Below are 23,220 nucleotides of genomic sequence, written 5' to 3'. Positions count from 1 at the left end.
CATATGGCATACCATTTCCACTGGTTTGTTAATTCTGCAGAAGTGCAAGCACACACTAAAGATGCTGCAGCAGATCAGCTGTGTTTTCCTATTTTAGAGACCACGGCCGCTTTTTGGATTAACCAAATTTATGAACAGTATTATTTTATCCTACAGAACAAGCCATTCTACACAATTGCAGAAAGCACCGAATTGTGGTGAACCTTCCCAAAAGAGGCCGGCCAACCAAAATTAATCCAAGAGAGAACATCTAAAGCACTGCAGGCCTCACGTTCCATAGTGGGTGTCAGGATTCAAAATTAAACAATAAGAAAGAAACTGGAGTGGCTTTCTTGTGAGTTCCTGGGAAATAACCACTCCTGACCAAAAAGAAGACAACAGGTCTGTCTCACATTTGACTACTGAGAAAATTATCCTGTGGACTAATGAGGCAAAAGTGAAAAATTCTGGAATCTATCTGTCCTGTTAAATTTGGTGTAAAATAAAATAAGCATTTCAGGAAAAAAACATAATTCTGAAAGTCAAAAATAATGGTGGTAGTGTGTTGGTTTCGAGACATTGTGCCTCTTCAGGTACTGAACGACCTGCGGTTATTGATGGAGGCTCAAGCACACTTGGGTTATACAGCAGGACAATGATCCAAACCTGACCAGTAAGTCCTCCTTTTGAATGGCTCAAAAACAGCAAAACCATGGGAAGCAGTAGGTGTGACCTAGTCAAAGTCTGGACATAAATCTGATGGAGATGCTGGGGCAAAACCTTAAAAACATTGTTTATGCTCGAAAACCCTCCAATGTGGCTGAATTAAAACAATTTCGCAAAGAGGAGCGGACAAAAATTCTTACACATCGATGCGAAAGACTAATTGCATTTATCGTAAATGCTAGATGGCAGCTGTTACCACTAAGCCTGCACAACCAGTTACTAAATTTACTACCTTTTCCCGTCTGATACTATAACCTGATTATGTGAAAAATTAAAGTTTAACAAAACAGAAGAAATCTGTTAAGGGTAAAATACGTCTTAGCTAAATTTGTAATTAGTGATTTTTAAATCCCAAGTTTGAAAATTATGCAACATTTTTGTGCAATTTATAAATATGTTCTAAAAACCAGACCTAGAAGAGTAAAGGAACATATTTCTGCATTCTTAATTTTCTTCTTTTAACATTTATCCCAACTGGAAAAACACTAAAAGTGACTTCATGCTTTAGAGACTGTGCTGAAACCTCTGTAGAAGAAAATGAAATGGAGAGTATACAGTTAACAGAATACATGCATAATCAGGTCATTCCTAATTTGCTTTTTTTTAATGTACCGTTTCTATGTTTTGCTAGAGTGGATCCTTTCATGCATTACTGTATAAAAAGCAACAAGCTGCAGACTTTAAATTGTGGAGGCAGAAAAACAGAAGGAAGCCAATAACAAAAATGTGTTGCACATACAGACACAACCAAAGCTGCCGTTAGAAAGCATTTTATTTTTATATCACCTCCTCTGGAGTTTGGTACCCTCAGTGGAAAGAAAAGAGATTCACACATATCACAGGCTGAGCAGCAAAAACTCTAAACAAGTGGCAAATAGATTGGTGCAGACATCCCAGCAGTACCATAAAAAAAAAACTACCTTCGCTCTACCGCCACCCATCAACCAAATTCTCCTGTTGATGGTTTTGTGTTTTCAAACATCTATAAGCATCCATTTCCAGGAAGATTCTGGAAAATGGGAATTCATACAAAGACAATACTGGTTTCCATATCTGTGCTAACTTTTAATCTCCACAATTTAAAGTTAAATCTCTCAGTGGAGCCAAGCAAAGAAATTCCACTGTAATAACATGCCGATGATTTTTAGTGGTAAAATAGTATTTTTTTTAAACTATTTTTATTTTTGACATAACATCAGAATCTAGTTGCAACATATTTACCATCTATCAGACTCATTCTCACGGCTTTCTTCCACGTGCAAACGTCCAGATTTCTCCTAATCTTCTTGTGTTAAACATGCCAAGGGTTTGTTGGCTGGCTTTGACTCATTTCCACACATGCTCAACACCACTGAAGGTTTATTACTAAAGTTATCCTTTCCAAGAAAGGTAATATGGAACAGCTTATAGCTGCCCTTCAAACGAAGTGGCAATAAAGTATTACTAATCTCATGAGGCACCAGGGGAGAAAATGTCCAGATAATTAACTAGTGAAGGACACATTGGATGTGAAATGTAACATACAGAATTGTCTTTTTCAAGGTCATTTCGAATGGCCTGGTCAGGCTGCAGATTTAGTCAAAGCAAACTGTTTTCTGCACAAATGCCATCCCAGTATTTAAAAACACGAGGAGTTTACGCCCTGGCTAGATTATTATTGTCCGATTTATCTGAAGGTCAACAACAACATATAAAAGTTTCTTACATGAGACAGAGCAAACAGTTTTATCAAAGCTCACAATATTATTTTGTTTAATATAGAAAATAATTTTATAGGTAAGATTACATGGTAATAACCAGATATGGAAACCACATAATTTATGATATAATATGGATTAATTTATATATTGTTCTTGCTTTCGCTATATTTGTGGACCTTACAACAATCTCTTTGATGCACAAATAAAATATCTATTAAGAGAGATCGGAAGGCTAACCTTCACTCATTACTGACTGTGCATGTAAGCTAGCAGCAACTGTTTCTCTAAGTTTGCATCTGATTGGTCAACTAATCCATCCTTGAGGTGAACTTGTCATCAGAGTTGATATCAGCGAGCTAAACACACCTGATTAATTTCTTAATGTAATCTAATCTTGTTTAACTTCATGGCGTCCTGCTGTAGTGTGCAGCTCTATATGTTTCTCATCTTACTGATTTTGTGCATTTATGAAGTACTAATCGTTTTATTAATCCCAATCATTCAGGAAAGTATGAGTTTTCCACAGCCCGTTTCCTCTTTGCTCCATCGAGGAGTTATTTTGGAGCGTTCCGGATTACAACAGGTGCATTTCTTTGGGGGGGGTGCCACAAACGTTCAAAAGGGCTGCCATGACTTTCTTTAAACTGACGCTTCATGTGTGAAGAGGACTCAAAATACAAAAAAGTCTCGACATGTAACATCCTAATATAAAATATATATTTTGTTTACTAGTTAGTTTTTGTGTTTGGAAAAAAAAAAGCACTGCAAAGACCAGATAAAAATATAATTTGACAACAAAAGGAAGGAAATACTAAAAGTGAAGGAACATTTCTCTCCTATATCGATTGTGTGTATATTGTGAAACTAAAAAAGGAGTAACTGATAGGTCACAGCAACTGGGTGCAGCTGATATCATTAGCTGTAGTATGGCATTTTATTCCAACAGAACCTCCCCCCCAAAAACAACATCCCCACTGTCCAAACAACCTTCTGTGCCTTTTTAATGGAGCTTTGCTCAAACTGAAGTTTGTGCTCTGGTTCTTATGCAGCCAAGCAGCAGAAACACAAACAAATCTTTAAGGAGAGGGAGTGTTGATCTTCCAGATGCAGCTCTTCGAAGAAATGGAGTGACTGGGATCATGAGACTTGTCTGGTTTCAAGAGTGCTCTGTTTTATAGCTTAAAAAGGAGTTTTCTCTCAGACCACCCAGGTCTGGAGTGTTCACACCAGCTAGTGTTCGCTTTGATTTCTAGTAGATTGGTCTCACATTGTGGTTGAGGATGTTTTGTGCGCTGTACCTAAAAAGGCGCATTACTGCCATTAATGTTCAGTCAGGTAAACACAAATCTCTCAGCTCTCCTTCAGACCAGCACAGATATGCTGACCGAACCACGCGATGGACCGTCTCTGATGATTGTTTTGGTGGCATAAAGCTAATCAGATAAAGGTGGAATCCATGGTGCTGGTGTCCTGCGTGCTGCGAGCTCGAGCTTCAAAAAGCTGCTTTATCAGTGCCGACTTCTCCTGCTCGAGCTGAGCAATCCGCTCACTCTTCTCTGTCACCTCCTGAAAGGGCAGATGGAAGAGACAATCAGTGAAGGCAGGACTTTGGGTGAAGATTTGTTAGATAACAGCTGCAGCAGACTTTGTTGAACCTGAGTCAGAAGTCTGTTCTGGTCCTTTAATCTCCGAATGGCTTGTGGAGGAGCCGGGGCCGGAGGCTGGGAGTTAGTGGAGACCGCTGCTGTCTGAGCACCACCACTGGGAAATGATGGCTGGAATCAAACAGGAAGCAATGGGAAGGGCAAATTTTAACATAACTGAGAGCAAGAAAACCTAAAAAATCTGAAAACTATAAAACATAAATTAATCACAATCTGCCTTTTTAAAGAGAAGCCATGTCTTAAAAAGTGAAAGCTACTACCATTTATGGATTACGAAGCATGTGTAACAGCATAGTTGAACTTTGCTTTGTTTTGTACAGAAAACAGCTGGAATGTGTAAAATATGATGATGGCAACACAGAAAAAGAATGGGGTGAACACTCTTAATTTCTCTAAAGATCCTAATTAGATCCGAGTGAAGAGGGTGTTCTTCTCCTTTGGAAACACCTTTTGTCCCAGAACTACAAAACAACTTAAGTATCTTAATGAATTTCTCGTCTAGATTTTAAGGAGGTTTCCTTGGATTTGTAACAAATAAAGAGGAGGCAAGCATTTCAAATATTCCTCTGAAAAAATCCAGCCCATTTCGAACCACATGAAACCAATCATGAAAAGAGACTTAAATAAATATCAAATATTTAGTCTCTGAGATCAGGAACATTTGGAGCCTTTTTCACAGACAGCAGAGGTTGGTTTGGATCTAAACTGATATACAACATAAAACTTTTTAAACATCTCAAAAAAACTCACTGAAAATCCTTTTATAAAACATAAGTTTCTATTATGTGAATTCACTAAAATACAGCAAGCATGAACACCTGTTCAAATACAGTTACAAGATTTAATATTGTACTTTCAGTGAACAAACTGGACCATTGCAGTTTCTCTAGTAGTCAGAAAGGAACAAATATTGTTAACCTACACAGAAATTTACCAGAAATGCTAAGTTTATACAGGAATAGATATGATTTCACCCTGTAACAAAAGAAAAACTTGCTTGAAGCATTTAATACTTACCATTCCAGTGCAGGAAATCAGGTCATTAAGACAGCGATTGACTTCTTGCAGTTTGGGAATGAGAACATTCATGCGGCTTGGACTGGCATCTGCAAAGAACTCCTGTAATAAAAGAACAAATCAAAGAGTTTGATGGAAAAACACAAATAATATTTACCACAGACCATGTAGGAGACACATAATGAGAAGAGACAATGTCTGTCATTACTTTTTTACAACGTTTTTAACGCCTTAATCTACAGAATAAGAAAACTGATCAGGCTTGTTTCGACGTTCATTTGCAAATTTCTGATGCCTAATCTTGTGCTAAGGGTGACGCCAAGTTTTACACATTTTTAAGTCCTAACTGTGTACTAAATGTGTTGTTTAGGAGTTATCCCAGAAAAAAACAAATTTTGTCCTACTATCACCAACATAAATATGTGGTATTTGCTATACATTAATGGAGCTGTAACTGGCTCTGTGGGCTTTGGTCTCATGAGATTATTATTACGTTTTTATTATTATGCGATTATGTTCCTAATTATTATTATGATCATTTTGGTGTGAAACAACATGGAAAAGTCTACTTTATTCAGAGGGAACCTCAGAGACGGATGCGTAAGGCTTTCACATCAAACAGACTGTTAAAATGTGCAAAATAAAACACAAGGGTGTTTTACTATGCCAGAGGTACACTATTTTAAAGATAAAGAAATGATGAACTAGTAAAGATTTATTTGTGGCACATATGCTGTTTCTGCTCACCATCTAATTTCACAGTGCACATCTACTGTTTGACCGGCCCATTTTTTTTTCCTGGTCGAGAGTTACATATGAACCTACCGCGCAGTGAGAGCTTTGTCCAACTTGTCGTTGTCTCTCTGTGACATTGTGGATCTGGCCCTGGTACCACTCTCGGGCACGTTCTACAACTTCCAGGCCTGACAGCAGCGAATCCTTTTCCTGCTCCAGCTCCTTCATTTGCTTCAGCTGTGTGAGATGAAGAATAAAACAATGAGGTGCTGTAGGACAGTGAGAAGGAATCACAGGGAAGTTGGAAGTTGCTTGAACCTCGTACTTACAGTTGAAATTTGAATTGTACATACACTTTATCTCGCTGTGTGACAGAAAATCAGACCTAACTTTTCTTGCTTTAGATGCATTAGCAACATTATTTCTATTCGATGAATGCCAAAATAATAAAGACGCTCCCATACATGTTGTTAGTATTGCGTAGAATAACAATTTAAACTAAACAACTTGGATCAAACATTTTGGGTATCCTTAAATATGCTTCCGACAATAGTTTGCTGGAATTCTGACCCATTCTAGTGATGTGACTATGGCTCTTTGAAGGGAACCGAATCAACCCAAACCAGTATCCGTTCACTACAAAGAGCTGTTCAAAAGAGCCGTTGAAATTATCCATTTCTGTAAAATGTACATATTTCAAAGAACAAGTCATTTTACCCTAATATAGTGTTAAATATATAGATTTTAGGAAACCTGGCATGTGTGGGTAAAATTTACAACAAAAGCTGAATCATCTGTAATATGTAAGATTTTTTTTTTTTTTAAAAGATGCAAAACAGAACCACAGTATGTTCATGTCAAAAAAACTTTTATGTATTTCTTTTCATAAAATTAAGTATAAAATATCAAAACATAAATATCAAATACACATGTAGTTCTGTGTGCATTTTATTGCTATATGCAATATAGAAGCAAAATAAAGACAGCAAAATGTAGCAAAATGGAAGAAAAAAAAAGTGAACCTGAGTTGCTTCGGCAGAAACAAAAATCACCTCCTGCACCATTAAATATAGCTACTGAGGCAAAGCACTAATGGCAAATAAAACTTAACGGTAAACATTAACCAAATAAAGTTTTGTTGCGCCACTCATTGTTTCATCCTCGAGCAAGGAGGACCATCCTCCTCCTCTCTCCCACTGCATGCATCGGTGTCGCAACCAGCACCGCCATGACAAGTGACGAAAACAAACATTGAGCAATGAGCATGCACGTATGTATGTGTATGCTCGTACCAACACACCCCATAGGTTTTCATATTTAATCACCTAAGTAATATAATTAAAAATTTTATTAAATTCCAATAGTATCATTATAAGCAAGCAATAAACTTGTAAAAAAAAATAAACGGCTTCACCATCTAAGACTCGAGTCCCATCGTTCCAGGTAAAGAGCCGTTCAAAAAAATCGATTCATTCGGGAACGTCGCATAACTAGCCCATTCCTCCAGACCTTTTTGTGTGGCACTGGTGGTCTGTATTTTTGTTGTTTCTTCTAAGTAAGCAGACAGGAAGTGTGGTGGAGAGAGAGGGAAGACATGCAGCATAGGTCTCTGGAGTCGGGACTCGAACCCTGGACGGATGCGTTGAGGACTGAGGCCTCTGTATATGGGTTGCGTGCTCTACCACTACGCCAAGCCCCCATTCCTCCAGACTTTACTGTTGTGACTGAGTCAGGTTTGTAGGTCGCCTGTATGGGGTAAGAACGCTGTCAAAAACAATGTGTATGTAAAGATGGAAATGTGTGCATATTAGTCAATAGTTGTGCATAAGTAAAATTCAAAAGAGGTATTGTATATTTTCTCTATAAGAATACAAAATAAAATGTTACAGCTTCAAGAAATTACAAAAACAAATTTCAAGTTTACAGTTGTGGTTTATTCTTTATGAATACAATATGCTATAACAGTTTGTGAATACGATTTCTTTTCTTTGAGAATACGAATTTACATCAGCGACTTGGTGTCACGTGATCTCAGGCTGGTTAGAGGAGTATAGTTAGTCGGTTCGCGTTGCGCATGCGCTGTCACACTCCTCACCGCCAGTAAACGTAGTGCCGGAATGGGAGGTAATTCAGTCTAAAAGGAATATTAGGAACAGAGGGGAGATGGTGGGGGGGAACAAGAAACTACGGTACGGTAAAGAACGGACCAAGAAACTACGGTACAAAGCCAGGTAATGTTAGAAAGTTTATATATGTCTTAATGTCATTAATATATGCTCTTGGTACGTAATCTTGGCGCTAGTGCTGCTGCATCTTCTTCTTCTGCTGGTGGTTCGCAACAAATTTTGAGGTGCATACTGCCACCTGCATCGTCGTATAACTCCACCCACTATATTCTATGTTTTAGTTTTGTATTTCATAAAAATAAGATCAATGCTTTATTTATAATACTCTTGATTCCCCCCCTATCTCCCCTCTGTTCCTAATATTTCTTTTAGACTGAATTATCTCCCACTATGTTTACTGGCGGTGAGGACAGGAATTGACTAATTATGCTCCACTAACCAGCCTGAGATCACGTGACACCAAGTCGCTGTTGTAAATTCGTATTCTCAAAGAAAAGAAATCGTATTCACAAACTGTTATAGCCTATTGTATTTATAAAGAATAAACAACCGCAACTGTAAACTTGAACTTTGTTTTTGTAATTTCTTGAAGCTGTAACATTTTATTTTGTATTCTTATAGAGAAAATATACAATAGCTCTTTTGGATTTTACTTATGCACAACTATTGACTAATATGCACACATTTCCTTCTTTACATACACATTGTTTTTGACAGTGTTCTTACCCCATAGGTTTGTAGGTCGCCTGGCTTTTCTGCTCTGCCCACACATTTTCAATGGGACTGAGATGAGAACTTGTGATGCCCACTGTAAAACGTTGACTTTGTTATCCTTAAGCCAGCTAATTTGGCTGTATGCTTAGGGTCATTGTCCATTAGTCCAAGACCCATTCGTGTCCAACATTTAATTTATTTCGCTCAAGCGCTGAGATGTTTATCCAATATTTCAACATTATTTTCTTTCCTCATGATACCATCTATATTGTGAAGTGTACCAGTCCCTCCTGCAGAAAAAGACCCACACATTATTGGTACTTCACAGTGGGGGTAGCGTCTTCAGGCTTTCAAGCTTCCTCCTTTTCCTTAAAGTGCAACAATCATCTTACAGCCAAACGCATAAATTTTGCTTTCAGACAACAGGACATGTCTTAAAAAATTAGACTTTTGTCCATAAGTGCATTTATGATGCTTTTGGGATAATGGCTTCTTCCTCACTGAGTGGTCTTTCAGCCCATGTCGTTTCGCTGTAGATAATGGCACTCTCTTCACTTTCAGTCAGCATTTTCACAAGGAGCTTGGCTTTTGTTCTGGTCGTATGAACATTTCCCACTAAAACGCATTTATCCTGGGACCATCCTTGGGAACGTTTCAGTACCCGTGTCTTTCCTGAACGCTGTGATGGCTGGACATTCCTTTGTGTTTTTACTTGCATATAACTGTTGAACATGTCACCTTCAGGCATCTGGAACCAGACTTTTGAAGGACCACAATTTTCTCCCTGATATCTTGGCAGATTTATTTTTATTTTCCATGTTGTCACAGAAGAAAGCAGTTTGCTTTAGGCGTGCCTAAAAACACACCAAAGGTGAGCCTCAAATTCAACTAAAATGTTGTGATTTACCCTGTGAGAAGTTTACCAACCTAAAAATCAACATCTGGGATTTGCCAAATTATTTAAGGCAGAGAAATCTTCACATATATAAACTTTTGCCTTTGAGGCAAGTAAGAAAAACTGGATTAATGTCTGACAGTGAGATAAAAATGGTTATGCATCTTCCTTTGTCCATTTCCAACTGTGTTTCAACAGGGGAGCATTAAAAGAAAAAAGTAAACTGTCTGGGGTTTCCCATGCAACACTCAAGAGAATTTTCAAACTCCTGCCAAGAATAAATGTAATCATAGTTTTTAGTCCGCCAGCAGTTTGCACGGCGGACAAACTCCCATCTTTTCACCCAGGCATCTGCAGCATGCTCTTTTGTGCTGGGCGAAACAATGGCGCCACACCAATTGTGCCGAACTCTCTCCCATCCTGGACAATGTTTAAAAAGGAAAATGAGTCCAGTGCCATGGCAACCCCACAGCAACCTTAGAAAACGGGGAAACGGTGAATCCACTTCAACTATGGCCAGCCCAGTGTGTGCTTGTTAAAGAGAACGAGGGAGAGATGTGTGTGAGGGGAAAATGCATGCTTTTGTGCGTGTTTGCAGCACACCAAGGCTGCATTGAGTTGTGCTGACCAGGCTGTCCATGCGGCTCGCTGCCACAGTCCAGGCCTCACTGCTGGCATTCGGCCACCTGGTGTGTCAACTTTCTGTCCTCTCAGAGCTGCTCACTACATTCCACTAACAATTGGTCATTTAAGAAAAAAACATGCTGCAAAAATGGCATTGGATGCAACTAAAACCATGTGACATTTCCTAGCTCTTTGCCAAACAGCCCGGGGGGTGGTGGGGTGAAATACGACCCAAAGTCAGGCTGCATAGATCTGCACAAACAGGAAAACCCAAAAGACTAAGCTGTGGAAAGGGATGAAAGGTTTTCTAGAACTGTAGGTGTCTATTGTCTTATCCAAGTGATTGAGCGAACACAAGGACACTCAACATAGCACACAGAATAACATGCCACCCCACAGCATAATCTGTTTAGCTAAGACTCCAAAGAGAAACACAGCAGCTGTATAGCTGAACTGTACAAAGAACAAAACAGACTCAGGAGTTGCCATGCAACAAGTTCCTGTACAAAACTCGCCTAAAAGATATATAATTAAACAAAGCAAAAAGTTATAATTTCAGTAAATAAGTCAGTACTTTTTTAAAATAAATGTCATGAAATATTGATTGTTTCAAATGTAGCGCGAGCTCCACAGCACTGCTTTGAGCCAATCAACATTTCCCTTCGTTTCCAGAGCAACGGCAGATGAATCCTGTCCAAGAAATACAATATTTAACTACATGACAGCAATCCCAACCTGTTACTTCATCTATTGTCACAACACACCCTCAAAAGTAAGGTTCACGACACTACCTCAAAAACAACCTTAGGATCCATAAATCTTCTACCGCCACCCCCAACTTACTCACCCAGAGGAAAAACTGCAGAGCCTTGCTGCTGTAAAGGCTATTGCTGAGGGGGATGAAGACAGTTGTGTAGGCAGCCCACACAGCCGTCCAGGCTGGGCCGTGCGGGCCGAGCGAGTCCTCTACTTCTATTAGGCCTCCTGGCCTGACCCGGCTCACTACCATCAGGGCAGCGATGGGCCAAGACGGCCTGGGTGGGAGGGATGGAGGGAAGGGAGGAGGTGGAGAAGGAGCAGGGGTGGAGGGAGAAGAAGGGGGGAGTCGATCAGTCAGCCTCTATCTAGAGACAAGAGGCCAAGGGGAGAAAAGACGGAGACAGTGACACAAACACAGAAAGAAAGAGGAAGAGAAGGTGAGCAGGAAAGAGTGAGAAATGATGAAGCAAAGGGGAGAGTGAAAAGAGAGAGGAGGCCTGAGCTCAGCTGGATGGTGGGAGGGGCAGAGTGAGGGGACAGGCAGTAGATAGAGAGATGGGAGGAGAATCCATGGACCAATAGGAAGTGCTAAACTTCTCTTCATGTGTGTATATATATATATATATGTCTTCTTCTTGTCTACAAAAATAACATATTGTTAGCCTCCAGTTTCACCACAGGCTTCGTTCTCTGAGACAGGCTTTGCCAACAACATAAAAAAAAAAAAAAAAAACAGTTCTCACAATTAAAAAACTAACAAAGCTCCTCACCTAAAACCTCAGACATTCTTCAGTCCTGGGATGTCACTAATTTAGATGTATTAGTGGTTTAGCTGAATATTAGGAGAGCTTTCCACAACAAGCACAAAGACAATAACAGCACATTACTAAAGACAATGTATTTGTTTCTACACTGGCTAATATAGAATTGTACAAAGAAAATCTATTTCTAATACATACATTTATAAGATTTTACTCAATCAATAGCCCAAGAGACAATGATAATTAATTGATTGTTGTTTAAGACTAAAGAAGGCAGCAGAAAAGGAAGAAATTCGAGACAAAAAGCAATTTTGTAATTTTGCTTAGAATTAGTATGAACTAGATGGGTATTTCCCATTTTTTTCTAGAACATATCAAAAGTGTTGAATATTCTCTGGTCTTCAACTTTGGTGAATCAGAATTGTCCCTTAATCGGCTCTGATCGACCATCAGTAGGTCCTGTACTGAAAATGTATTCCCTTCAATTCATTAAATTAATTAAAACGGAAAGGTTCCACTGTTTTTGATCCATACATGCATCAACCAACATAATGTACTTTGATGCACTTTTTTGAGTATTTTATAAATCAGATAGAGTAAGCCCATTGGCATTCCTTAATTTTTCTATTCAAAACTATTACCTGTAAAAAGGAACCTGCAGCAAACCCATCATTCTAATTCATTCTAGCATTGAGGCAAAAATGGTTTTGATTGATTAGATATATTAAAAACCTCTTAATTTTCTTTACCCTTTAATTTGGTTTACACTGTTAAGGTTATTAGGTACCTTATTCCAGATGATATTAGCTTGTTCGATCTCTAAAGATAGGATGCCTAAATGATGCTGTGATTCTATTAGAACATATTTCCTCACAGGCAAACACAAAATCCACTTTAAACAAAAGTTGCATTTCTCACAGACCTGCTTTCAGTTATTGAAGTTATGCTGCATTTAAGACAAACCATGCCTTTTTTCACTAGTGTATTTTTAAAAACTTTGGAAACTTTATTTTTAGTATGTAATTTTACAGTATGGAGAATCCATGTTAACATCTGTCAGGTCAAAACCCTATAGGTGTACAAAGAGCAGAACACTTAATGGGGACCAAAACTTTAAAAGCCTCTAGTTGGGGTAAATGGCTCTGACTTTGTAGCCGAGTTAGACTCCCACTATCAATAAACGTCAAAACAATGACTTAACAGCAAAGGTTTATGTAAATGGGGGTGTGGGCTTGTGCACTAACCATTCCATAATCCACTCCATTGGAGATGGTATGCCTCCTATGCTCTTCCCGACTCCGCCCATGTCGCCTGGAACCACCAGTTAATCCTGTAGCTGATTCACTCTGCGATCTTGGCAAACCTGATTTCATCACACCTAGACACAACGAGAAGAAAACTGTTTTTATCGAAACATGGCAGTCTGGAAGGCTATCACTACTAGAAGAATGTAAATGTGGTGACATTCCTTTTTTTAAAAAGGGTTGCATTATTATTTTTATTAATTGCATAATCAATATTTGATCAAATCTAAAATATTTTTACATTTGTTTGAAAAAAGTGGGTATCTGGAGATTGAATAACCTTGTAAAGAGATTAACAAAGGGGTAACACCACTGTAACACATAAATGACAAATATAACTAGAATTAGGACTCCACAATATGCCACAAAGGACCATTATATTCTGTAATAGTTTATGCCTGTTGGATGGATTCTCGTGTTAATAGATGGCCACACCTCACACTGATGAGTGACCAAGACACTAAAGATCACAGGGAATGTTGGGAGTCTGGTAATGATAGAAAGAAGGGTGGAAAATGTGGATTTACTGCAAATGAAATAATATCGCAAACACATTACTTCCTCATATCATGCAGCCCCAATTAGAATCACAAAGCATTTAGAGGAATGTGTTAAGCTCCAAAACATGTTTACTTATGTGCACTGGAGAAACATCCATATGCTTCTTGCCTATGTTCTACTTGTTTGATCCCACATAATCAAACAAAAAATTTGTTTTGACTGATTAGTGGTCTTAATTTGCCACAGGAGGGCGCTATAACCTCTGAGTGTGGCTGCTATCAACTTCAGGGGGAGCCTTTTACTATATCATGTGTTTGGTAGTGCATAAAAACAGTTCAGCAAATATTTCCTTTTTCCTGGTTTGATTGCTTCACTAAGATAAGCTTAGTGAAGATGACACACACATCTGAATTATCTGCAGCTGAACTACAGTCCTTACAACAGGACTCTTCTGGTATAACATTCTCCATCAAGGACAGATCAGAACTGCAGGTGGGATAGACCACTACCAGAACCTTCTTCTTCTCCAATCAAGTTAACTTAAGTTAAGTTTTCTAACCCAACCAGATGTTCTCCTGTGGTATCTAAAGAGGCATATTATTACTCTCAGATTCAGAGATTGCGATGAGGAGCAGCAGTGTTTTTTCACACTAAAACATGATAAGAGGGGAGGTGAGTGTTAGGAATTTGTGGAGGATTTCACTGCAGCAGCAAATCACTGAGCTCTGCTCTGTTTGCAGTAATCTGGACTAAACCATCAGGCTTTGGTCGCACATGAGAGATTATATCCCAATCATTGGTGCCTATGATGCTCGTTCTGTAATTTAACCATACATATTGGAACAAGCGCCAAAATCCAACGTATGTTAAGAGATTTATTTGCAACATTTTGCTCATGTTCAACTGCAGCAAACATTAGAGAGCTGGGGCATTGATGAGGGGCAATAAAGCCTGGTTCAGGTCAGGACACGCTCGGTTCAGAGAGGGATCCTGTGATGTTAACATGCTTACAGTCTGAGCATTTCCCTTAACATCATCTCAGAAGCCTTACTCAAAATACAAACAACGGCTTACCGCATCAAGAAAGTGCTTTGTGTCACCCGAGCACAACAGATTCCTTTCAGAAGTGATAGGGCCAAAACTGATAAAATTAGATCAGATAAAGCCGACCTGTCTGCAATAGATTAAAAATGGGATTATACAGATATGCTCCAACCAAACGTCCAGAAATTGGAATAAGCTTATTTTTCCTTGATTGGCTGTGATCAGTGATCAGCAGGTCAAACACCTAAAAACTAACAATTCACAACAGTTTCGGTCTATAAGCGCCTCAAGCAATGGCAGATACCTGCAGCAACCAGAAAAAGCATGATTGTTGCATGTCCAGAATAATATCAATCTCAAGATGCTTTACATGGCAAATGAGACTCTCTTGGAATGAAATGTGATTCAAAACCTACATTTCTTGCTAGTTTACAATTAGCTAAGTACGATGATTCTTCCTCATTGTAAAACATGCTTTTAAAAATGCCTATAATATATGTATATTCCTAGATTTTATAATCAATTAAAATAAATTGTAGTTCAGATGCGTAACCAAATTTTCAGTCTCACCATATCTATCCATCTTTCTCTCAATGAAAACGAACACTCTGCCTAGTAAGAGGCGTTTAGGCAGTAAAAGCCCTGGGGGATGGACTAAGAGACTATTTCTAGAGCTCTGCACAGGCCTGAGTGTGTAAAGATGAGACAAGCTCTGACAGACACTAGTTAGTGAATTGGAAGGGTTTTTGTGAAGGCGCTGCAACACCAAAATAAGATAAGGATTAAGCAGGAGATATGGGAATTTCTTCGGTTCTTTGACCTACATCTATATGCCGGGGAAAAGCTGGGTAAGGGTCAGGCTGAAAACTCCTGAAAGAAAACTCTGAATCGCTGCAGTTCCTGACATGACCTCTGACCTTGCCTGCAGTTAACCACAATAGTTATTTAACCAGGGACTCGTGATTGGAGCAGAGGCCTTTGGCCAAGCCCTGTTTATGTTGAAACCCAAGAGGTGTGTTCTGACACAGCACAAACCAAGTCTCTCTTACAGAGCTTTTATGAATTCAGATCCTTGTTGCTATTTTAACCACCATATAGCTCCACATGTATGACTTATACCGACTTTACTATTAGGCAAAACAAACTGATTTGCTATGATTTTGGTACAACATGGTTTGTTTTTCGGTGCGAAATGGAAGAGATGAAATGACGTGTTGGTGCAAAACTGGCATATGATTTGGTAATGGGATGAATTGTCTTTACATTCATTTATAACATTTATAACTATTTCTCATCGTTTCATGTCGTAAACACAAAGTAGTTTTTATTTTTTCTTTCTTTTTAACGTGAAAGGACAGACCAGATGAGCAAAATGATTTTAATGATAAATTACAATTTAACAAAATTTGAAAAACGTAAAAAGTGGATTATGAGAATAGCGATTGTGAAGATCAATCATTATCCCACGCACAAACATTATTTGCAGCCACTTACATGCTTCATGAAGCTGCGGAGATTCCAACGCAAGCGACTCGATGTTCCTGATTCTGCTCTGCTGCGGCTGGGTTGGTTTGGTAGCATGGCCCGGGTCGGCGGGGTAACACCCATCCTCCGGAGCGACGGGAATCCGTTCCAAACTCCGCCCGGACCTCTGGAAGCCTGCGCCGTACCGTGCTTGTCCACAAGCGGAAAACCCTGCCCCTTCCTCCGGGTGGACCCGGCTCTGCAGGGAGGACGCCCGGTGCTGCTGGGTGTTTGTCACGTTGCCCAGCGGACGGACTCTGTTCTCCACCCGAGGTCCGACATTGCATGTGGACGGCGGAGCGGATTTCTGGGGATGCCTCGGACCTTGCTGCGGGTGCACAGCTGCCTGGGACTTGAAGTGGGAGCTATTCTCCGGGTTCAGCATGGAGTACCGCAGCCCGGCCACGAACCGCTCAAACGTGAGGCAGCCATGAGGAGGGGTGACTCTCCGGAGGGAGCTGAGCACGCCGCCGGGCAACTCCCTGGTTTCTGCGCCCCGCCAACGGCTCTCTATCTCCGATATGTGGACATACCCCCGTCTCTCGTCGTCCAAAATGTCAAACAGAGTCCTCAAGCTGTGCAGAAAGGCTTTTGGTAACCCATCTGTGCTATATTCCGTCTCCCTGGGTTGCATTTTGTTCGTTTTAAAGCCGTCCACGGGGACTTGAATCACCTCTTTTCTTGACCCAACTCTCCCGTAAATCACCGCGGTTCCGTTCTGGTCAGTCGCAATCAAAGCCATGAACGTATTGATAACATGCACAGGATAATCATTCAAAAGAAACGCACCAACTTAAACGCGCTGGCTCACTTTATAAGAGCAACTGACAAAATAAACGGCACCTCTAAATAAGAAGTAACAGAAACCGTGTCTTTATAAAGTCATTTAACCCAAAAACAAATTCGGTAGCTTGCAGATTTCTGCAAGACGCTCGTTACTGAAACTCTGCGGCAGCTCTATCTATACTTTCCTTTCTCTCCCCGGGACCGCCCTTCAAACTAATCTTCTCCTGCGTTCCGGCATCAGCCATTGGCCGCGGTGTGCGCGAGCTCAACGCTGATTGGTTGCGATCAGAAGTGGGTTTAAGTTTGAGTTGTGCTTTTGTTATTAAATTCTGCAGAGACGTTATTCATAAAGCTTGAGTGTTATCATAGGCCTCCCTTTCATTAAAAAGAGCTGCCTAGTAAAAAGCCCTTCACACACCCACCAGATTGGGAAAAAACCTTTTACTTTAGCCAGATTATTTACATCCAAAGTTTTATTCAACTGACTTGTAATATTCATAATGTTGGAGGCCATCAGGTGTTACAAAGAATTTCATCAAAACATTTGTACATTGCTAAAATAATCACAATGAAGGACATACAGTTTATTATAATGCAATGATAATTTGAAATAGAATAATCCAACACCCCTATGTTGCTCTGAAAATCTAACATTAAGATCTTAACCCTTGTATTGTTACTTATTATTAGACAGTTTTTGCTGTTTTAATGGCTATAAAAATACACACATTAAAATACTATTTTTTAAATATTTCCTTTGCTTCTGTATTAAAAAAATATTATAGAGCACATTCTAGTTCTAACTACACCCTGTATGTATTCTCTATATTGTACGAGAATCTTGCATTGCACAGTGTCAGTCAATATGATAATTTTTAGGACACAGTTTACAATAATCTAATTTCACCTTGCACAGCCATGAAAGGAAAATAAGCTGTATGATGGACTGGCGACCTGTCCACGGTGTACCCCGCCTCTCGCCCATAGACTGCTGGAGATAGGCACCAGCTCCCCCGCGACCCACTATGGAATAAGCGGTAGAAAATGACTGACTGACTGATGTTAAAGGGATAGACTGAGGTGAAAAATATGAGAAGCAAACTTTTGCCAATATCTTTGTAGAGGAGAGCCTCACATTGGTAACATTTTCCCACACTCAAAGAGGCAGTTGCACCTATGCTAGTCGAAAATTGTGCCAGTTGCAACAAAAAAAATTGTTTGAAGTGTGTACCTCTCTTCCTACTGTACCTTTTCTAACCTATTATACCAAAAACTTTATTGTCTCTGTTTGTGCAGGCAACACATTGTACCCACAGTAGGTTGGTTGTGTACACCAGAGTTTCCCAAAGGACGGATCAGGACCTGACTTAGGGACATGAAACATGAAGTGAGTGGTCTTGATGATATGTCTAGAAATAAAAAAAAACATTGTTTAATGTTGGATAGGCACAAGCTCCAGGATGGACGGACGGACGGATGGATATTTAATTTTGCATTCCATTTATACTTGGAAGTTCCGAGTTAGAAAAATCAACCTGAACACTTTCTAAAACCTTACTTGGAAAATAGGAGGTTTCTCACCAGCCCTGATCTAAAAATCAAATATGGCCACCTTACACATTGATATCTGCAGTAATGATGTGTAACCTCTCTGTCAGAAATTATAGTCTTTGAGTGTGTGATTGCATAAAATACATTGTTATGCATCTTGTGTTGCTCATGGTAAATAATCTTATCACTAAGCACACTGATTCACAATTTCTTCTGGTTTTCCACATTATTAAGCTGATTTTAGTAACATCTCAAGAACTGAATTTCAACACTTTCCGATATATGGGCTGCAGCTTTCTCAGCAATGCAAACGTTCTTCAACCAGCAATACCTGGGATCCCTGTGCTGTGTCAAAAAGTGAAAAGCTTTTCAAACCACAGTGCACATTATGGGGGTGCAGTTTTATGTTGCAACAGTATTTAAATAACGGGAAAAGTTAGGTTTGGAAAAAAAGTGCTGAGGGGAGTTGAGGGGAACAATTAGTCATTTTATCTATTACACTTGATTGTACTGGTTAATACAAGAGATGTTTTTAGGCTCCTAAAAAATTGGGTGCTTAGCCCAGGCCAGAAATAGTTGAATTTTAGTCATTTAAGGAATTTCATAAAATCAGACGTGTTGTACTCATTGTCTGCCTAAAGGCAGGGTTTTGAATAAATGAATCAATAGTTAAATGAAATCTTTCTTTTGAACATATAAACAACAATAGTTAACAAAAAAAACAAAATAATAATAATATTAACACAAATTATAATGAACATATTAATGTGATAAATAACCTTATCAGTCAATGCTATTAATTTATATACAAAGTAACACAACAAAATCTCCCCCTCATCCAGTATACCCGTCATGGGTATATAGTCTAGACTATCTAAATAACTGCTACATTATGAATACGTAAATATAAAATGTATCTTCCATGTAATAATTATCTATACACTATAATTGTACCTATATAAATAATTGATTGGTTACACAGTTTACCATCTATATTTATATTTATACACAGTCACAAGTAAGATATGCATTATTTTATTTGGATCTTCAACTAAAAACTAATGTGAATTAATGTGAATTATTTAAAATCAAACAAAGAAGGTGCAGTACCCTTTACATTGTTTTCAGAAGACAAGAAAGGCTGTTTTTTTTAACTTTTTTCCCAAAACTCATTTAACTCTGGTGGCTGATGGGTAATACGATTATCAAACTATTCGTTCTGTCACAGAAACATTAGCTGCAGCATTTTATGCTTTGAACTTGTTCCAAATTTCTGCAAAGAAATTAATTTTTCTTTGAGCTCACCTGTTTACTAATCAACAAATGAATGCAAATGGTTGTTCAGCAGTTAACAGTCAGCTAATATTCAACTGACACACAGCTTTAATCTCTCTGTTGTCAGCTCGTCTTTTCCTCCGATAAGATAATCTTTGGGTGTGTATTCTTCATCCACCACAAAGGGCCCTTTAGTACAAACTGTCTGTGTTCATGTGGTTGGATTGCATTCACAACAAAGGACAAACATTTCTACTCATGCAGTAAAAAGTGTTATCGAGGCGATACTGCAGCTGCAGCATCTCACGGTGTTGGTTATAAAAGCATCAGGCTGTGAGAAGATCCCTACAGAAGAACTCTGAAGATCGCCAGCTGACAAACAACACAGTTTCCATCCCTGCAGCCGAACTCTCACCATGAAGGTAAGGACACGACTTTGAACTCTAAATGTTCAGCAGTAGTTTTGGATCCTCACAGCTTTAATAAGCTTTTCTGAAATGTTCTGTGTAAATACCGTTCTCTTTCCAGAATTTTCTCTACTTTACTTCCAGCTTCATTCTCTGGATTTCAGAAAGAAATGTTCAGTTAAAAACTATGAAACTGAGATGTAACCTGTTCCTCTGCTGCAGCTCCTGTCCACTCTGTTCCTCCTCCTGGTTTCTCTGTTGAACAGCGGTGTGGCTCTTGCCCTCCCTCTGGACTGCAGTGACATCTTTAGGCAGAATCCCCAGCAACCCAGTGGAGTTTACACTATCTATCCCATCGGAGCCACGTCTGCTGTCCAGGTATGCTCACATCTGCTGGAATATTGGACAAGATCTAAACAAAAGAGAAGTCCATCATTATTCCCTGAATGTGATTTCTGAAAATGTCAACAAGATGCATGCTACCCCTCCACACATTGAAAAGAAAAGGGGAAATATTTCACTGCATCTTGGAACTTTTTTAAATTAGACAACTTTAGGAGATTACACAAGCTTTAGAGATCATGTTTGCTTTAAAGAGATTTCTTGATCTTAACCTTTTCATTTTAGGGACAAAAATCTACTAATTCTCTTTTACTTGGGGAAAATTAGGGGTGCTTCAAATATCTGTCAGCTGATCAATCTCATGAAAAGCAGAAAAAGATCTGAGCTCATCTATAGGATTATCTTTCACTTGACCAAATAAAGGGTTTTTTCTGTACATCAGGGTAAAAAGACCCTTTTATAGAAAATCTGGGCACATTTTCTTGATGATAATGATATAGGATCATTCCTTCCTGCACCTGATTGAATCAAATATTTGTTCTATTCTGTAGAATTAACTGTTATCTTAAGGTATAATGAAAATAATCAAAGTAAGACACAAATACATTAACTGTATGTATAATTTTTCAGTGAAAGGGACAATTTTTTGTTCCTAATTATTTCTGTTAGCACATGTTAAAATTGCTGGCATAGTTAGACCTCACAGACCTATCTGGTTTGATGCACCTTACTTCATTTTTATAAAATATGGAAAATCAGTAAAGGTATTGCTGGGGAAAAATAGAGTCCAGTGGCAGGATGCTGGCTGCTGTCTCCTCCGCTTTCTGCCTGATAAAGGTCAGCAGGGAACAAACAGCATCCGTTTGTCTAAACACAACAGGAGACTCATCTGAGCTGCAAGTCTGACCAACATCACCCTGCTGTTTGTGTCTTGCCAGGTGTTCTGTGACATGAGTTCTTTGGGAGGAAGATGGACAGTGAGTATCTGAACCCATTACTTTCAGCTTATCCTCAGACTGATGGCTCTGCTACCAGCTGCTTTACTACCAGCAATTACGCTCAGTTAAATATCTAATTCCTGCTGTGTTCAGCTGTTTAACTGTTTCCACCATCCCCCAGGTGTTCCAGAGGAGGATGGATGGCTCAGTAAACTTCTACAGGCCATGGAGTTATTACAAGACAGGCTTTGGGAATGCGGCTGGAGAGTACTGGCTCGGTGAGATATGAAGCTAAACCCAACTGTCATGAAGATCAGAGCGAACCGACGTGTCAAAGGAGGCTCTGAGAGATAAGTTTTTCAATGTTTCTGTTTTCAGGTCTGACAAACCTCTACCACCTAAGTTGGAGGAAAAAGTCTGAGCTGCTGGTCGTCATGGAGGATTTTGCAGGAAGTAAAGTGTATGCTCGTTACTTTTGGTTCAGTGTTGGTCCAGAGTCATTGGGATATCCTCTGCGAGTGTCTGGATTCGCTGATGGAGGGGCAGGTGGGTACCAGGGGGAGCAACACAGCTATATGACTTAATTAAAGCAATGATAAGCATTATGTTTGAGGGAATCTTATTATTTACATTAACAAAGGGACAAATATGATCTAAACCAGCCTGCTGCTATGCTGCGCTCTGAAACCCTACTGGAACATTCTGGTCCTGTACAATTTGCTCAGTTTTAACAAGTTTAAGAAAGAAACACAAAGTAAGACTAAATGTTATGTTAAGCTATGCCTAACCTCTGGGATGTTTCGTATTTTAGTGCTCTGATATCATTTATCTTCTTTCTGCTCTGAAATCTTCTCAAACATTCCTTTCTGATGCTTGTTTCTGCAGGAGACTCCCTGAGTCATCACAACGGACAAAAATTCTCCACCTTCGACAAAGACCAGGACAGTCATTCAGTCAACTGTGCTAGATTATTCCTGGGGGCGTTCTGGTACAATAACTGCCATCATACAAACCCAAACGGGGTTTATCGCTGGGGGGCTGATAATACCATCAATGCTGTTGGGGTGGAGTGGTCCAAATGGAAGGGCCATAACTACTCTCTGAAGGCCATCAGCTTTATGATCCGTCCTGTTTAGTAAAGCTGCAGGACAAACACTATCTAGATCGTCAAATGTTGATGTTTCCTGCAATCAAACTCCATCTGCACCTGTCACCTCCTGGAGCTGAATCCAGATGTTGGTTGAGACTTTAACCCTGTTTTCACTTTGATTTCTGAAATGAATATTTATCTGCTGCATTCTGACAATAAACGAGAAACAATCTGATACATTGTGTTTAGTTTTTCTTATAGCAAAAAAACTTAAATCAGTTTTCAAACAAATGTTTGAAATCTCACAGCTGGAAAATCACACCGCAACACTAATTTTGAAACGTCGTCTGAAAACGTCTCTTCTCACACGACTTTTGTATCTCCACATGAGAATAGAAGTTCACCAATAGCACCACATAATCTCCCAACAGCAACCCTTCCAGGAGACCATCCAGGTACTCGAAGAAGTCACAACAATCTGAATTGCAAAAGAACAGAACTTTCACTTTTCTACTTTGTACCAGTAATTTTTATTTTGTAAAAATGTGTTCAATAAATGACTAATATGAGTCTGAGATTTGTAATTCGTAATGTTCGGTAATTCAGTCGACAGGATTAATTTCCATCATTGCTATTCAACTATTTATTTTGGATTTTGCTTCATATACTGAAAAACTATGACCGTTAATAACGTTGATTGTCAAATAGCAATCTAGATAAACTGACCAAAATACAGGGAAATCCATATTTTTATCACC

The 23,220-nt window shown here is 39.2% G+C and overlaps 2 protein-coding genes across 3 annotated transcripts; one reads left to right on the top strand and one right to left on the bottom strand.

The window, feature by feature from the left end:
* Nucleotides 1-1,459: 1,459 nt before the first annotated feature.
* sapcd2 (suppressor APC domain containing 2) lies at nt 1,460-17,084 on the bottom strand. The gene is made up of 6 exons (XM_047373102.1): nt 16,044-17,084; nt 12,945-13,078; nt 5,912-6,058; nt 5,087-5,188; nt 4,061-4,180; nt 1,460-3,971 (listed from the first exon to the last, which is right to left on the bottom strand). Exons 1-6 carry the CDS (start codon nt 16,813-16,815, stop codon nt 3,843-3,845), a joined length of 1,404 nt encoding a protein of 467 aa, XP_047229058.1. The 5' UTR covers nt 16,816-17,084; the 3' UTR covers nt 1,460-3,842.
* LOC124872774 (microfibril-associated glycoprotein 4-like) lies at nt 15,254-22,697 on the top strand. 2 transcript variants are annotated; one of them, XM_047373103.1, is made up of 8 exons: nt 15,254-15,397; nt 18,156-18,246; nt 19,950-20,107; nt 20,315-20,470; nt 21,373-21,411; nt 21,554-21,650; nt 21,751-21,918; nt 22,258-22,697. In XM_047373103.1, exons 3-8 carry the CDS (start codon nt 20,102-20,104, stop codon nt 22,506-22,508), a joined length of 717 nt encoding a protein of 238 aa, XP_047229059.1. In that variant the 5' UTR covers nt 15,254-15,397; nt 18,156-18,246; nt 19,950-20,101; the 3' UTR covers nt 22,509-22,697. The 2 variants fall into 2 exon arrangements, with proteins under 2 accessions (XP_047229059.1, XP_047229060.1); XM_047373104.1 differs by lacking the exons at nt 15,254-15,397; nt 18,156-18,246 and having other exon boundaries at nt 18,267-20,107.
* The last annotated feature ends 523 nt before the right edge of the window (nt 22,698-23,220 follow it).

This window comes from Girardinichthys multiradiatus, chromosome 8, assembly GCF_021462225.1.
Source record: "Girardinichthys multiradiatus isolate DD_20200921_A chromosome 8, DD_fGirMul_XY1, whole genome shotgun sequence".
NCBI lineage: Eukaryota > Metazoa > Chordata > Actinopteri > Cyprinodontiformes > Goodeidae > Girardinichthys > Girardinichthys multiradiatus.
Note: the sequence above shows the minus strand (reverse complement) of the source record. Positions and strands in the feature narration are given on the sequence as shown.

What these genes read in the sequence shown, in the direction of transcription:
- sapcd2 (XM_047373102.1), bottom strand. Translation starts at nt 16,815, where the DNA reads ATGGCTTTGATTGCGACTGACCAGAACGGAACCGCGGTGATTTACGGG. An exon ending in ATGGAGTGGATTATGGAATG is followed by an intron (nt 6,059 to 12,944) that starts GTTAGTGCACAA and finishes CATCTCACACAG; the next exon opens with CTGAAGCAAATGAAGGAGCT. An exon ending in TGATTTCCTGCACTGGAATG is followed by an intron (nt 4,181 to 5,086) that starts GTAAGTATTAAA and finishes GTTTGATTCCAG; the next exon opens with CCATCATTTCCCAGTGGTGG.
- LOC124872774 (XM_047373103.1), top strand. An exon ending in GAGCCACGTCTGCTGTCCAG is followed by an intron (nt 20,471 to 21,372) that starts GTATGCTCACAT and finishes GTGTCTTGCCAG; the next exon opens with GTGTTCTGTGACATGAGTTC. An exon ending in GGCTGGAGAGTACTGGCTCG is followed by an intron (nt 21,651 to 21,750) that starts GTGAGATATGAA and finishes TTCTGTTTTCAG; the next exon opens with GTCTGACAAACCTCTACCAC.